Here is a 15,972-nt window from a genome sequence, read left to right as displayed (position 1 = left end):
AGCTAGTTTGGGTGGGGTAGACTCACTTCCAAGGAGACAGCGAAGAGTCCCGCCCACCCGCCCGGAGAAGATGTGGGGGGGGGGGAGAGAACATTTGTCATAGCAGCTTGGGGGGAGGGGTCCCTTGGAGCCAGTAAAAGGGGTAGTAGGGGGGTAGCAGGGGCTGGATAGCTCCCTTCCCCGATTTTAAGTGGTTTAGCTGTGGACTGTCGCCTTTGGGTCTCGCAGGGCGGGCCCTGCTGAGTTGGTGGGTGTGGTTAGCCAAGTTTGGCTAACCGGCCTCGGGGTCCGGATGAGGCGACCTGGGGCGAGGTGATGAGTGGTGGGCCCCCCCGAGTCTGTCAACTGGCGGCGGGGGCAATGGTAGGAGAATAGTGTCGCCGGAGTCGGAACTGCGACCGGCGGCAGGTGCAACTATTTTCCGGCGGTTGGTGGTGAGGCGACAGGTCCAGTGGTGGGGCTCCAGGGATCTCTCTCAGGTTTAGTTCAGAGGGGGTTAGTTGTTATTATTTGTTAATGTTATGTTTGTAAATAAACATGGCTGCTGTGGCCATATTTAATCCAAATTACTGAGTTGGTGTTTAATTGAGGGGGGAATGGGGAATGGTGTTGGAGTTAGGTCACAGTAGCATCGACTCCGTTTGCCCTGGTCATGATTTTTCAGGCTTTTTGAGGATGCTTGAAATATAAGCCCTACTCCAAAATTAAGCCCTGCTAACAGTTAATTAAAAAAGTCAATTTAAATAGTGTCCAGGCAGCTATACAAAAAAGTTAAACCTCTCTGAACAAAAATTAATATAAGACACTGTCTTATTTTGGGGGAACCACGGTAGCTGTGACTGCTACTCCTACATCCCCTATAGCTACGTCACTGTGATGTATAGTGAAACATGCCATTATTTCCTACGTGAATTTGCATCTAACGCCAAATTGGTTGGTAGCAAGCATCTATTTGTGCTACTTTATATTAGCCTAAGGGCCCTTTCACACGACCGTAGTCATTTTTACATGCGCCCGCCGTAACAACACGTGAACGGGCACACAAATCTAACGTTTGTGCTCCCGCTCCCCTCCAGCTGTTTGCAATGCGAGGGGCGGAGCTTAGCTTCGCCCACCTCCCATTGCAAACAACCGGAGGGGAGGAGAGAAGGGGAGGGAATTTAGCAGTCACGCTGCTAAACTTCCTCCCACCTCCCTTCTTCATCTGCTGTCATTGGCTCCCATAGGAGTCTATGCAGCGGCCGACATATTCCGCCTGGAAAGATAGTTCCAGGACTATCTCTGCTGCCTGGCGTAAAAGCACCCAGCGCTATGTTGGCCGGCCAGGCGCTTTTACGCTGCGGGAATACGCCTGTGTGATCTGATGCATTGCAATTCAATGCATCAGATGGTAGCGTATATCGGGCAGCCGTCAAAACGCTCATGTGAATACGCCCTAAGGGTGGACTGATCATTCAGTATTTGGGATGATATCATGGTGTGGGGCACCCCAGGCAACTGAGTTAAACATTTCTTGCTTATTATATTTTTACATTATACTATTTTTTGATATATGCATCTTGATTAGTTTGCACTTCAATTGATATTCTATGTATGACCTCTTGTGAGTGATATACAGTACTGATGTATTTGTCTTGGGATTCTTCACCTCTTGTAGTTTTTTTCCTATGGCGACTCATCTTTTTTAGATATTTTTTAATGCGTTTTCAATAAAATATTGTTTAATGCGGCATTTTGTGCACTTTCTTTGTTGCTGGTTTATGATATTTGTGCAGCCATTTTCATTTGATTGACACTTTACCTTCTTGTTACCATATTCTTATGATATGATGGCTTTGTGTCCCCCTATACTTTCTATAGGCTTCATTTGGGCAGTGCCGGGGTGTCCATGGCCAAAGTAAACCATAGTCTCCCAGTCAAATGCACCATTCATTAAAGGGGTATTCCAGAGAGTAAAACATTTTTATAAGCTGGATGGGAGAAAAACCAATAGATCGTTGGAGGGTCTGACCACTGGGACCCCAACTGATCCCCAAGAATGGGGGACCTTTGTCTCCTTATTCTCAGTGCAGGGTTGCTTCTCCCTATATGAATGGGACGGTGGTTGTGTATGCGCGATCCTGATTCCATTCACTTCAATGGGGCAGACAGATAGCCTGGTGGTATGCTCAGCTATTTTCATCAGCCCCATTCAAATGAATGGAGCAGTAACGCACGTGCATGGTTGCAGCTGTATTAATTTCAATGTAGCAAACAGAGATAGCCGAGTACAAAGCACTGAGCTATTTTCATTAGTTCCATTGATATGAATAGAGCAACGGGTGCGCATGCATGACCACCGCCCCATTCACTGCAATGTTACAGAAATGGGGAGAAGCAACCCTGCAGTGAGAAATACGAAAACACAGGTTTTTCGTTGTTGGAATTAGTGGGGGGTCCCAGCAGTTGGACCCCCACAGATCTATCAGTTTACACCCATCCAAGCAGATGGGGAAAACCTGGAAAAAGTTTTACTTACTCTCTGAAATACCCCTGTAAACAGAGACAATGCAAGAAATAAATTCAGCTTAAATGGGTTCTATGGGAGTCAGATATTGATCTATCCTTAGGAAAGGTCATCAATATCAGATCAGTATGGGGCTGACTCCAGGTCGCCCTTCAAACAGCTAATCAGTGGGGGTTCCAGGAGTGGGACCCCAACTGATCTGATATTTATGACCCATCATAAACATAAGTCATCAATATTTAAAGGGGTACCAGAAAACACTTTATGACTTATCCATAGAGGAGGTGATAAACGTGTGATTGGGGAGGTCTCACTTTGAGACTGCCATTGTTCTTGAGAATGGAGGTCCCGTGTCCCCCTCTCCTGTCACTATTAGTTCTCGCACCCATCTGCAATGACCTCTGATTGAATGTAGCAGTGGGTGAGTAGGTGCGGTGCCTCTCCATTCATTTCAATGAGACTGATGGAAGCAACCAAGGACAAGCGCTTGGAGGTACTGCACATGCACGACGGCCATTCAATTCAATCTCTTCCCCACGGCGGAGGGAGGGTGGGGGCAGTATGTCCGCAGTGTGGAGGAAGGAGGACACAGGACCCCAGTTTACAGGATCTGTGGGGGTCTTGCACATGAGACCTCCACCGATCACACTTTTATCACCTATTCTATGTTACTTGTCCAGCAGCTAAAGCCACTCTCCATTCACCTATACATCAACAAAGTGCATGCCTCTTATTGCTGTACTTCAATGTGCCATCAATAATCACAAATTATAATATCTCATGGCTATAGGAAACTAATATAACATGGCTAAGGACCTACCAAACGACCCCCGTGTGCATAGTGTTAGGGCATGTCCACACTGGGTGATTACCTGATGGTTTGCCCCTTGCAGTTCTCAATAGTAAAAAAACGCTAGAACATTTTCTAGCATCCTTACCATTTATTTTTTTTGCATGCAAATGAGTAAGGCCATAGTGGAGGCCTGCAGGGCCAGGGGTGGAGGCCACCCATGACAGGGTTAACGGGGAGTGGGAAAGAAAGGGTTAACCGTGAAGAATAGAGGGGGAGGGGCTATGGAAGTGTGGGAAAGAAGAAGGAGGCGCTACATAAGAGGGGGAACACAGTGTGGAGAAGACAGAAGAGTGAACAGCAGGAACGAGGAAGTACCACCCACCCGTCCTATGGAGGAGATAAAGAGGGGTTGGGATGGGTAATGTTGCTATGGGGGGAATGTGTGTTGCATTGTCATTGCAGCGGTGGATGGGGAGGTCCTTGGAGTCAGCATAAAAGTGGGGGGGGGGGCAGGGGGGCAGGGGAGCCAGGGGCTGGATAGGCATCTTTTTCTCCTTTGATTAATGGTTATGGTGGGTCTGTCACCTCTTGGCTCGGACAGGGCGGAATCCTTGCAGAGAAGGTGGTGTCTAGTCTTGTAATGGCTAGCGGGTCTCCGAGTTGGGAGGTGGACGGCTAGAGGCAATCGGCAATATTGGGTCTCCTGAGTTAGTTGGCTTGCGGAGGGAGGCAATTAGACAATTGGGTCTCCCAAGTCAGTTGGTGTGCGGCAAGAGGCATCATGAACATTTCTCAAAATGGCAACAGATGTTTTGGGACTCCAAGGACCTCCCTCCTTTCGGTTTTATGGTTAAAAGTGGGGTTTACGAATATGTTAAATTGTTGATAAAATGTCTGCTGTGGCCAAATTATCCAAAAGTAAAAGGATGTAGGTCATTATTCGAGAAGGTGGGGGGAGATTGGTGGAGATATAAAATGGGTAATGCTGGATTTACACGGGACAAATGTCGGGCACAGGAGCTACTATTGCTGGCTCGCTCACAGAGCGGCCAGCAGGGGGTGGGGAGGCTGCAGGAGATTTCTCTCCTCTCGCTCCCCCGCACCTCTCTATTGGCTTAACACAGCGGCCGTTCAGTACTGAACAGCCGCTAGTCACATTGAACAAGGAGCAATTAGCTCATCGTCCCTTGTTTATGCTGCATAAACGATGGACAATGAGCTGAACGATCATCGTTCAGTGTAAATAGCAGCCGTTCAGTACTGAACGGCCGCTGTGTTAAGTCAATAGAGAGGGTCGGGGGAGCAAGAGGAGAGAAATCTCCTGCAGCCTCCCCGCTGAGAGCTGCAGGTGCACAGAAGTTAGTATGTGCGGGGACGAGTGTCGGGCATCATTTGCCCGACATTCATCCCATGTAAACCCAGCATTAGGTTACAGCTGGGAATGACTATTATACCCGGGTCATGCAGTTTTGTTTACTTACTGTTTTCTGTGACACAAGCATCCAATGTCTTTGTAACTGCTATAGCAAGTTTGGAGTCGAAACCTTTTACCAAGCGGGAGAGGACATCAGCCAATATATCCAACCCACCGATAGAAGCAAAGTAATCCTGGGCAAACCCTAATGAAACAACGATTAGATGTTGTTTGGATGGGAAAAAAAAATGGTATTAAAAGTTGATCACTTTTACATCCTGCAAACCTTCAAGATCTGATAAACTCACATATATTATTAGTTTAACTCGTTTTATTGAAGAATAACACAAACAATTACCAAATGCAGCATAAACACGATACAGGAGTCCTTATGTACAGAAGATGATATATGCAGCAACGCATAAGAAAACAAACAGCATGACATAAGTAAAGAACACTCTCGCCTCAGGATGCAATTTTCCACTATGTACATAAATTATACCGTAATAGAAAGAGATTAGTGCAGCTCAATTCAATCACAGACCCTCACGTGGGGGCAGCAAGCCAAGAAGATAGTGAGATGTATTTAGTATGAGGGCTGTAACAGGAAAGCTACACCCCATACCCCACACCTTATGAAATCTGTCGGGACATTTTCTTTTTTCATATACAATATCTTTGTATGGGATTACGGTATAAACCATATTTCGTCACAGAGAGTGTTAGCCTAAAGGTGCTTTTACACCTACCAATTTATCATTCGAACAAGCGAACTACGTCGGAGCTCGCTCATTCGTTCTTGCAATCTGTTTTTGCAGGCAGACAAATTGTTTGCTCATTCACTCGCTAAATTGTTCAGTCGTTCACATTTACTGTATAAGTGAATGAAAAGGACTGAACAATCTGTAGTTAGGCCTCCTGCACATGACAGGGTCAGATCCGGCATGCGGACCCGGTGACCCCACTTACGTGTCCAGATTCTTCTTTATATGTACTAGGGAAGTGCCTGCTATTGTGCCTGTGCGCATGTGCAGTACAGATCATGCCGCGCCGTTGCTAGATGATGACGAGGATCCCGCGGCCTTTCCGCAATGATGATTGCGGTGGGGCCGTGGGAAGCCGTCCAGGCGGAAACTGCACAGAAATGGAGCATGCTGCAATTTTTCTGCCGCAATTGGAAATCGCAGTTGATTTCCACTTGTGTGCAGGAAACAGCAGTTCTCCATAGGAGGCTACAGGCAGTATTTGCTGCGGAATCCGAGGCAGTGTGCAGGAGCCCTAAAACTGAACGATTAGCAAACAAGCCAACAATGATTTTCATGCTTGCATGAAACAAACGATAAGTGAACGACTTAGGCCAGTCTCATATAACTGGATTTAAATTGTGGATTCTGTGAGCATATGATCCGCAGTTCAGTCAAATGCACTGAATTATGCAGTTGCGCTCACATCAGGGTGTCAGAATTACGTAATCCGCCAGTGGAAAATAAAGCGCAGCATGTTGTATTTTACTACGCATAGCCACGACATACAGCCCATTTTTCTCTATGGTCGCGGATATATCCACAGCCCATACAAAATTACGTATGGGCTGAGGGTATCCGTGTCATCGCTTAACGACACGACGAGAAATAAACAAAAAGAAAAAAAGTTTATTGCGCATGACCGCCTGCGTGAGCAAGCAGTCATGTGTAGTACAATTTAGCCACCAGACATGGCCTTACACAGAGTCACGGCCAGACTTAGCCCTTTCAAATCCAATTTGTATCCTGGTTTTCCTACGGGGCTTACTCTTTTTCTGCAGTTATACAACGGCGCTATCTGCTGGCTAAAGCAAGTACTGCATGAGGTGACAGAGAGGCTAGCAATATACAGTAAGAGAACCCTGACGGACGTCTTCCAACATCAGAGCTGTACAGCCTTAAATCATAATGTCTTCAGATGTCAGACAATGGATTGGAAAAGGTTAGTGCTGGAATCAACTGTTGGCCTCCGCAAGCGGATTCCGCTTAAGGCAGTGAGTCCGGCCCTTATCATTCATTGTGTGACCATTGGTTGTGTTTACACTGAACGATTATCGTTCACTTTCGCTCGTTTAAACGATTTTTCGAATGCTAATCAGTCTGTGTAAAAGGGCCTTTCCACTGAAGAAATAGGGTTTCGCTAAGAAAGATGCGAGTGTGATGTTGCCATTGTTTCTCCTTACGTTGCGCTAACAAACTGGTATGCCTATACTTTTCACATCTGCACTAATCATTTCTGCTGTTCGGCTCCATTATAAGAGCAGAACAGCAAAAATGACAAAATACACTATGAAGTCTCCTAAACAGAACCTACAGTGTGATGCAGATGTGAAAACACGCTAACTGAATGCGCTAGAGCTTTGTACAGTTAGCTTTTCTATAACACGCAGAGGGTTAATATGAATGACTTTGTAACAAAAGGTGACAGTGACAAGCTGCCAAGGACTTACTACTATTGGCAACAGTGAGGCCAATCAGGGAAAAGATAGGACGAGCTATCTCATGTTCAAGAGACTGCTGGAGCCGCTCAATCCCCTGTGGAAATGCTGAACTGCAAAGTTTCTGGTTCTCATCTGAAAGAGAAACACAAAGTGTATAAGTCATAGATTAAAATGCAAAAATGGCAACGTTCACCGCCATCGCCCTTCATGGTTGGATAAACCGTATTCATTCACCTGTCAGGAAAAGAAAAGCGCATATAAAGAGAGATCTTACCGTTCTGCGGGTTATTGACACAGGCGCACAGCGTGCTGCAGACAGATGACCAAAGCAGATACTGGGGATTTATGTTCCCATTGGTCAGATCCACGTTACATGCCAACAATTTCCTGCAAAGTATTGCAAAAAATAACAACACATTTCTCTGAGGAGAGATCAGAAGACATCAAAAAGGGGTTTATATAATTTACCTAAATAACAGGAGAAGTATATCAATACATCCCGATTCTCTAGCAAGACTTTGACCAGTCTCTGAAACAAGAAGAGAAAGACAGTGAAATACAATGAAACAACAGACGGTAGCATGCAGGATACGGCCAGACTATCGCACTGTGACAACTGTAGCAAGGCATCCAGAGACTTCTACAATTTTGCGTTAAACCCATACCTAACCCTGCCTAATCCCTGTCCATAGGTGCCCAATTCCCATAGTGCTTCCATATAGTAATAGTGCTCTTTGTGCCCCACACATTTTTTTTTTAAACGAACTTTTATTGTAAAAGCAAACATAGTAATGCACATCCATGAAAAGGTGCTATAAGGTGTGGCAAGTTGGGGTTACTCGCCTCCTGGATCACCGACTTCTCCATCAGGAATGGGCACTTCATGTGTACAATCGCGAAGGTGAGTCAGGAATTTCTTTAAAATCTGGCGCCTGCCATTTTTATTCAACATCATAGCACAGCAAAACTTGTGGTACATACAATGTCCAGAGTTCACAACCCACAGGGTCCCAATCACTAACCCCCACCCGGGGCGTCTAGAGGGTGTTGGGCCTAAACTGGTCTGCGCTGGACCTCAGATTCCAAGTCCTGATGGCTGCTCCTACAGCCTCTCTGGCTAGCAGCCAGCTTTTCCCCCTGAGTGTGGAAGGAACTGATCTTTTTATCTAGTTCCTACCACACGCACAGGTGTCTCTCCCTTCCCAGGTTCCAGAATGTCTGTCTATCCCCCTCTGCAGGCCGTTCGGTATATTGCATTCCTACAAAGGATAAAGGGAAGAAGAGGCACTTCAGAACATATATAGCACCACAGAACTGTACAAAATTGCCCAAAAAAACAGTTATTTCTCATGCAATATATCTATTTCCATTCTATTTTTTTTACAAAGTGCAGAACCAGGTAAAGAAAATTCAAATCCAGGGAATTCACAATAAATTAGGGGTAAAATATGGAAAGAAGATGTCAAGCTAACCAGCTAAGTAGGCATCTTTTCCACCATTACGGGACAATCTACTCAGCATCGCCACACTTCATCGAATTTATCAGGGCAGCCCCGAGCCAGGTATGTGAGCTTATTCAAGGGCATCACATTATTGACCACCCGGATCCAAGAAGCTTTGGTTGGCCACTTAGGGTGCAGAATTACCTTTCTGTGCCCCACACAATTTCACAGGATCCTCTTTGTGCCTCACAGTAATGGTGTCCCCACACAATGATGATGCCTTCTGTGTGCCTCCTCCCAGCAGTGATGCCCTCTTAGTGACCAACACAGGAAAAACTTCCCTTAAATTGTAACTCCAAATCCGCTGCATGAAAAATTTCCACAACGTGCCCTCCTAGCTGGAGACTCTGGCATCCATGGTGAGTAACTGCCACTGAAGGGGCAGGAAGGAATGCCCCAGACTTGTGGGGAGACCAGCCACCAACAAAGTGCGTGCTGAGTTCGTCGAGAAATATAGATCCTTTAATTTAAGGATCCTACAGAAATGTCCCACCTCAAGAGAATGGTCCACTGAAGAGGCCGAGCATGAAATTGGCCAAACAGAACTGCCTTGAAGGAGGAGACCATCAATCCCAGCACTCTCATGAAGTTCTGTTTTCTACGGACACTAAGCTAAAAACTAATTAGTTTGGTGCCTGCAGGGGGGGATATAAGCTAGTGGGAGAAGCTAACACTTTTTCTGTTGCTTAGTGTCTGTCTCCTAGTAGCAGTAGCTATATCCATGGTCAAAGCTGTCCCCCCCTCCGATACAAGTTTTCTTGTCTGTATCCCTATGGAACATATTACTACCATTTTCAGGGTCTGTGTGATATGAGTCAAGTTTGATTGTGTTGTTTACTAGTATAATCCCATATTGTGGCACTCAAACCAGAAAAGGTTGTCCACCCCTGATTTGTGCAAACAGATGGGCCATATTAGATGGACAACTCTATGGCTACATCAGAAATGATCAGAATATATCAGAATTACTAAATTAAATTGCAAGTAAGATTAAAGAGGTTGTGTCGGGGGTTTAGGCATTTTTTCTATTGATGACCTATCCTTCAGATAGGTTATCAATAGATGATCTGTGGGAGTCCATAGCATCCCCGCCGATCAGCTGATTCCTGATCCGCTATCCATATGGTCAGGGCAAGAAACAGATAATGCTGTCCGTCGTGCAGCAACCCACGTTGATACTGCAGGTGCAGCTCTCACTGAATTCAATGGCAGCTGTGCCTGGAGTACCAAACAGTGTTGACAGTGCCATCAGCTTCCAGCGCGGACCACATTGACATAGGTGCTAGTAATCAGCTGATCAGCGGGAATCCTAAGCGGTGAACCCCTGCCAATCATCTACTAAATACAAAGTCCTGGACAACCCCTTTAATAATGAAGTGTGAAGATTTTTACCAGACTCACTATTATTTGAAACTAAGTTGAGGAATATGAAGACACACATCCGTTTTAGGTTTATAGAAGATTGCTCATCCAATAAGTTTGTGCGGACATCTTCAAAGAGCGCCGATGTGCACAAGGTTTGCTGACAATACACTGAAATGGAAATCAAGAAGATATAAAGACAAAAATTCTTTGATACTTTACTGGTTATTTGAGAAGAATTGTCAAGCGCAGAACATCTTTACCGTTGCTCTCTGCGATAACCGCTAGTGAATAGAAGGAAGCTTCTTTTAATACGGAGTGCGTGCTGGATGTTGCGAGGTTATTGAGAAACATTAATCCACCAATTTCTCTGAAGTAGTCGCATGCGTCATCTGTAAATTATAAAAAAAAAAAAAAATGTTAAAAAAATTGTGCAAACTATATTACAGAGGTAATTTACGCTCCTTCTAAAGGCAGGCTCAGACGAGCGCAATCTAATAGTGTATTACATGCATGATGTACACGCGCATGATACGCAGTGAATGGAGTCAGTGAAAGTTCCATTGATCCATTCACACTTGTGTATATATACTGTGTATAATATGCGACAGAGCGCTATTGCGTATATGCAGCATTTACATGCAACGTCATTACGCGACAGAACAGGAAATAAAAAAAAAAAGAAACAAGGAAGACTGCGCTTGATAGCATGCGTGGTTCACAATTGCTGTCATACGCGGAGATGGCCTGCGGTAAAACGGTGCATTACTCACGGAGTGTTTTACGCATACGCCTGTGGGCATGAGCCCTTAGTGAATGGAGTTTAACAAACCCCTAATCACTTACCGCGGTAAAAATCTGCAATTTCCTACGTAAGTAACGTAAAACACTGCTTTTCTCAAGCAATGTTTTACAGCCACGTGAGCCGGGCCCGATGTATATATGTTCCTTACTGTTATCCTGGCAGATGCAGCAAACTGCCTCCAAGGTCTCCTTCTGGGAGTCAGGGTTGTTCATTTGAAACTTCAGACACTCCAGTAAGAAGTTGAGATCAGTTTTCATTTCCGCTAAAAAGAGAGATATTGGTAGTAATTTATCAATACTGCCCCTTATATAGCTTGTAGTGACGTTCCCCCATCAGTAGGGGGCAGAATTTATTATGGTGAATATTACCGCTTTATGGAGTCTAATGCATTCATGCATGTATAGTGTTCTTACGGACAGAGGTCTTACCAAAGCCGGCGACTTTCCTCCCAAGCTGTGGGGATTCTGTAGCATCCATATTCTAGAGTAATAAGAGACCTCTACAAGGAGAAATCATAAAGACACGGTAATAATGGAAATCTGTAGTACCTACTGCTCCGTCAATGCTAAGTTGTGAGACTGGTGTACAATTGCGTGACATTGGTATACAGGAGTGCCAGACAGGTGTAGGGGGGACGCGTGACAAGTGTAGGGGGGCGCGTGACAGGTGTAGGGGGGACACGTGGCAGCAGTGTAAAGTTGGTATATAGCAGTCTAACACTATATAGCTGTGCAAGGATATATTTACACGGACGATACTCACATGGGAAAAGAATGCTGATAGTCCGAGTTAGACAAATCGCAGCATGTCCTACTTTTGTCCACTTATGGACTTAAATCACCCATTAAAGTCAATGCGTTGGCGAAAACAATATAGCAAATACGCAGTGGCATGCAAAATCACTATATATTTTACACACGTTGCCAGTGGTAAAAAAAAAAAGTTACATCAATTGGGCTTCTTGCGTATTTTTTGTTTTGCATGCGTAAAAAATGCAATGAATACGGATGTAAAAAAAAAGTGGGATACATGGGCCCAAAGCAGGACTGTCCCACCTAAATGTCAACTTACCGTAGGCCTGCGTCACACTGCTACATACCGGCTGTACCCTGCCGTAGGCCTGATTCACACCACTATATACCAGCTGTACACTGCTGTAGGCCTGCATCACATTGCTATATACCGGCTGTACACTGCCATATGCCTGCGTCACACTGCTACATACCGGCTGTACCCTGCCATAGGCCTGCATCACATTGCTATATACCGGCTGTACACTGCTATATGCCTGCATCACACTGCTATATACCGGCTGTACCCTGCTGTAGGCCTGATTCACACCACTATATACCAGCTGTACACTGCTGTAGGCCTGCATCACATTGCTATATACCGGCTGTACACTGCCATATGCCTGCATCACACTGCTATATACCGGCTGTACACTGCCATATGCCTGCATCACACTGCTATATACCGGATGTACACTGCCGTATGCCTGCGTCACACTGCTATATACTTGCTGTACACTGCCGTAGGTTTGCATCACACTCCTATATACCGGCTGTACACTGTCGTAGGCCTGCGCCACACTCCTGTATACCGGCTGTATACTGCGATAGGCCTGCGTCACACTCCTGTATACCGGCTGTACACTGCCATAGGCCTGCGGCACACTGCTGTATACCGGCTGTACACTGCCATAGGCCTGCGGCACACTGCTGTATACCGGCTGTACACTGCCATACGCCTGCGGCACACTGCTGTATACCGGCTGTACACTGCCATACATCGGCTGTACACTGTCATACGACTGCGGCCCACAGCTGTATATCAGCTGTACACTGCCGTAGGCCTGTGTCACACCGCTGTCTACTGGATGTGCACTGCCTTATACCTGCCTCACACCCCTATATGCCTAGGGGTGTACAGCTGGTATATAAGAGTGTGATGCAGGCCTATGGCAGTGTACAGTCGGTATATAGGTGAAGCTGGTGTATAAGTGAGTGAGATACATACAAGTGTGAGAGGAGGATGAGGCTGGTAATCAGGCCTGTGACTGGTTGCTAAGTAACCACCAGAGGCAGCTGGCAGGCAGAGACAGAGTGTCTCAATTATAGACGGGGTGTTGTCCAAATCAACCAATCAGCTTCCAGCTGTGTTTTATTTCTTGGTCAGGGATGTAATTGTAAGCAGCCCCATGATTGGCTGAGAGCGGCATGTCCTCCGCCATTTTGTTTTTTGCCTGCAGTAGTTTTCAGACATGAGGCTTTCTCTTACCCTGTGAGGGCGCCGCACGCCCCTGTCTATACCAGTGGTCTACTAAACCTCATCCCAGTTCTGTCTGAGACTACCTGCACTCGGCGAGCGCTTGGGCCAAACACACACTGCGAGCGCCTAGGCTACACGCACACTGCGAGCGCTCCTCAGCATACGTTGTACCTGCAGATGCCATGTGTTTTCATGTAGAACCGCCTCACATTGCGCGATAGAGGACCGCAAGTGGTTCCCATTGACTTCAACAGGAAACATGGCACTCACGTGCACATCGCACGGTCTGCAATGCGATGTCTCCAAGGTCCCACTGAACACAATGGCCGATGCGATCCGAGGGATGTGACAAAACAGGACATGCAGCGATCTTTTACCTCACAGCATCGCCCATGTGTAAGACTCCATTCAAAAGACTGGAGTTCATCTTGGCGCTCGTGTGCACATAGCCTAATGCACATCATTCCATATAATGCGGGCTTATAAATGGGGAACCATGTCGCCCCCTGTAGAGCGGTCAGAGCTGGGAATTACACGGTCGAGAAAACCACGCAATTTGTGCGTTGTGGGACGCTCAAATATGAACCCCATTCTTTTGAATGGGGTCATACACATAAGCGATTTTTCCTTCATCGCATCGCGGCACGTCCTATCTTTGGGTGTTCCCTCGGGTCGCCTTGCTTTCAATGGGGCTGGCGCAGCATTGTATGGCGTGCGAGGGGCACGCACGTGCGATGCCAGGTTTACCCGCTGAAAACAATGGGAAGCACTCCACGACTTTCCTGAAGTGATGAGTCGGTTTTAACACAACAACATCTCACATGCACAGGGACATCGCACGTTGGCAAACGCAATATGGGGGCGAATTTCGTGGCCTGATAATCGCACTCGCCCGGGTGAAATTAGCCTTATAAGTTTAAAAATAAATGGCTATTCCAATGTGCAAAATCATTAAAGGGTAAAGGCCCAGTTACACGGAACAATTATCGCTCACAATTCATACAAACGACTGAAAATGAGCGATAATCGTTACATGTAAACACGGGCATCGCGCAATTTTTGCCTGAACGATGATTTTGAGGTGAACTTAAAATCCATCGTTCAGCTAGTGAGAGATGAAGTATCCCAGCAAACACACGCTGTCATCTCCAAGGGAGACAGCAGATAACATTGTAATCTGAGGGCAGCTGCGAAGAGAACAATGCAGCTGGGCGTGTGATTAATCACATGCTGGGCTTCGCAAACAGCTCCTGGAAGTCCTTTTACATGCAAATGAAGATGATAAAGTGTTAATAACCATTAACATGTTATGCAAAGAGATCACAAAATATTTTAGTCTTTGAAAGATTATCTTTGCGTGTAAATGGGCCTTAACTGAATATTCACTACTTCTGCTTATTGCGGAGACGGTTTCTTGAGCAAATTGGACATTGTCTGTGGGAGGGGCGACCAGGGGATTGTTGATTATTTTATGCTGGTCTTCTTCTGAGGTCTCTGCACAGTAGTGACTTTGGGGCTATGTGCCATATGTGTTAATCCACGGCCAGCACACAGCGCCATTATATCCTATGAGGCTATGTGCATGAACGATAGTCCGCGTGAGAAAACTCACAGCGTGTTCTATTCTTGTCTGTTTCACGGGTAAGCAATAGGCCATGCTAATGCATGTTAGTGCGCAGAGTCCGTGTATATCAGGCAGAACACGGACAGGGTTCCATGTGCCATCCGGCTAAGCGAGTTGCGCCCGAGTCTCAGGGTGAAGTCACACGAACGTATATCGGCTCGGTTTTCACGCCGAGGCGATATACGTTGTCCTCATGTGCAGGGGGGGAGGCTGGAAGAGCCAGGAGCAGGAACTGAGCTCCCGCCCCCTCTCTGCCCCCCTGCACTATTTGCAATGGGGAGAGGCGGGCTGGGGGCGGGGCTAATTCTCGGAATTTTTGTGCTTCTTATCAAAGTAGCATCATATTACGTATTATCAAATTTTTTAGAGTGATTCATTATTTTAACACCACAAAAAGGTATAACTTAGGGCTTATTCCGACGTGCATATATAGGTCGGGTTTTTACACCCGGCCGATATACGCTGTGTCTCTCTGCAGGGGAAGGAGGCGGGCTAGGAGCAGTGCACTGAGCTCCCTCCCCTTGCCACTGTTTGCAATGGAGGGGGTGAGACAGGGGCAGAGCTAAGTTTCGCACCGTCCTGCTCCCTCCCATCACAAATAGTGGCGAGAGGCGGGAGCTCAGTGCGCTGCTCCTGCCCCAGCCCACCTCCTCCCCCTGCAGGAAGAGACAGCGTATACCAGCCGATATACGCACGTCAGAATAAGCCCTTAGGATGTTGTCCATAATGATTGGACTATTATAGACTTCTTTGTTAGACTATTATAGACTTGTGAGTGGGCTACTTCCTTGAGAAGGGCTCTGGAACAAGACCATATTGCTGCATGTTATGTTCTTCTCGGCTGCACTGTACAGATAATTATGCATACCTGGTTGAGGAGGCCTCGATACTTCTTGAGGATCACCTAAAGGGATTATTCCAACATGCGCAACTTTTAAATTGCCCATGTAACCTAAGCAGTTCTTCCCAAACTCCAGTCCTTGAGGATATCCTATAGTAACGCCTGTTGCAACATCTGAGGCACTGCCAATAATGACATCACCTGTGCAATACCGAGGGCAGCCTGACCTGTTAGGTGGGGTAGTGAGGACTGGAGTTTGGGATCGCTGCTCTAAAGATGGAAGGTAGGCATATTCATGAACTTTACTGAAGGGACTCTGCCAGCGTTTGAGCCCCTAAACTAAATTTAAGGGCTTACGGCAGCTGACATGCCGAGTCCAGGAATGTGACT

The 15,972-nt window shown here is 46.3% G+C and overlaps 1 protein-coding gene across 1 annotated transcript in view; it reads right to left on the bottom strand.

Moving 5' to 3' along the window:
* TERB1 (telomere repeat binding bouquet formation protein 1) overlaps positions 1-11,409 on the bottom strand; it is a 50,283-nt gene extending 38,874 nt beyond the window's left edge. Inside the window, exons 1-8 of the mRNA XM_066583129.1 lie at positions 11,275-11,409; positions 10,995-11,108; positions 10,305-10,433; positions 10,081-10,212; positions 7,646-7,706; positions 7,452-7,564; positions 7,187-7,309; positions 4,781-4,918 (exon numbers count right to left, since the gene is read on the bottom strand). Of these exons, the coding sequence (XP_066439226.1) occupies positions 4,781-4,918; positions 7,187-7,309; positions 7,452-7,564; positions 7,646-7,706; positions 10,081-10,212; positions 10,305-10,433; positions 10,995-11,108; positions 11,275-11,323 (859 nt within the window). The 5' untranslated portion in view covers positions 11,324-11,409. The remainder of the gene's footprint in view (positions 1-4,780; positions 4,919-7,186; positions 7,310-7,451; positions 7,565-7,645; positions 7,707-10,080; positions 10,213-10,304; positions 10,434-10,994; positions 11,109-11,274) is intronic.
* Positions 11,410-15,972: the final 4,563 nt, after the last annotated feature.

The sequence above is a fragment of the Eleutherodactylus coqui genome, chromosome 11 (genome assembly GCF_035609145.1).
Source record: "Eleutherodactylus coqui strain aEleCoq1 chromosome 11, aEleCoq1.hap1, whole genome shotgun sequence".
Lineage (NCBI taxonomy): Eukaryota > Metazoa > Chordata > Amphibia > Anura > Eleutherodactylidae > Eleutherodactylus > Eleutherodactylus coqui.
This window is presented reverse-complemented; position numbering and strand designations above follow the sequence as displayed.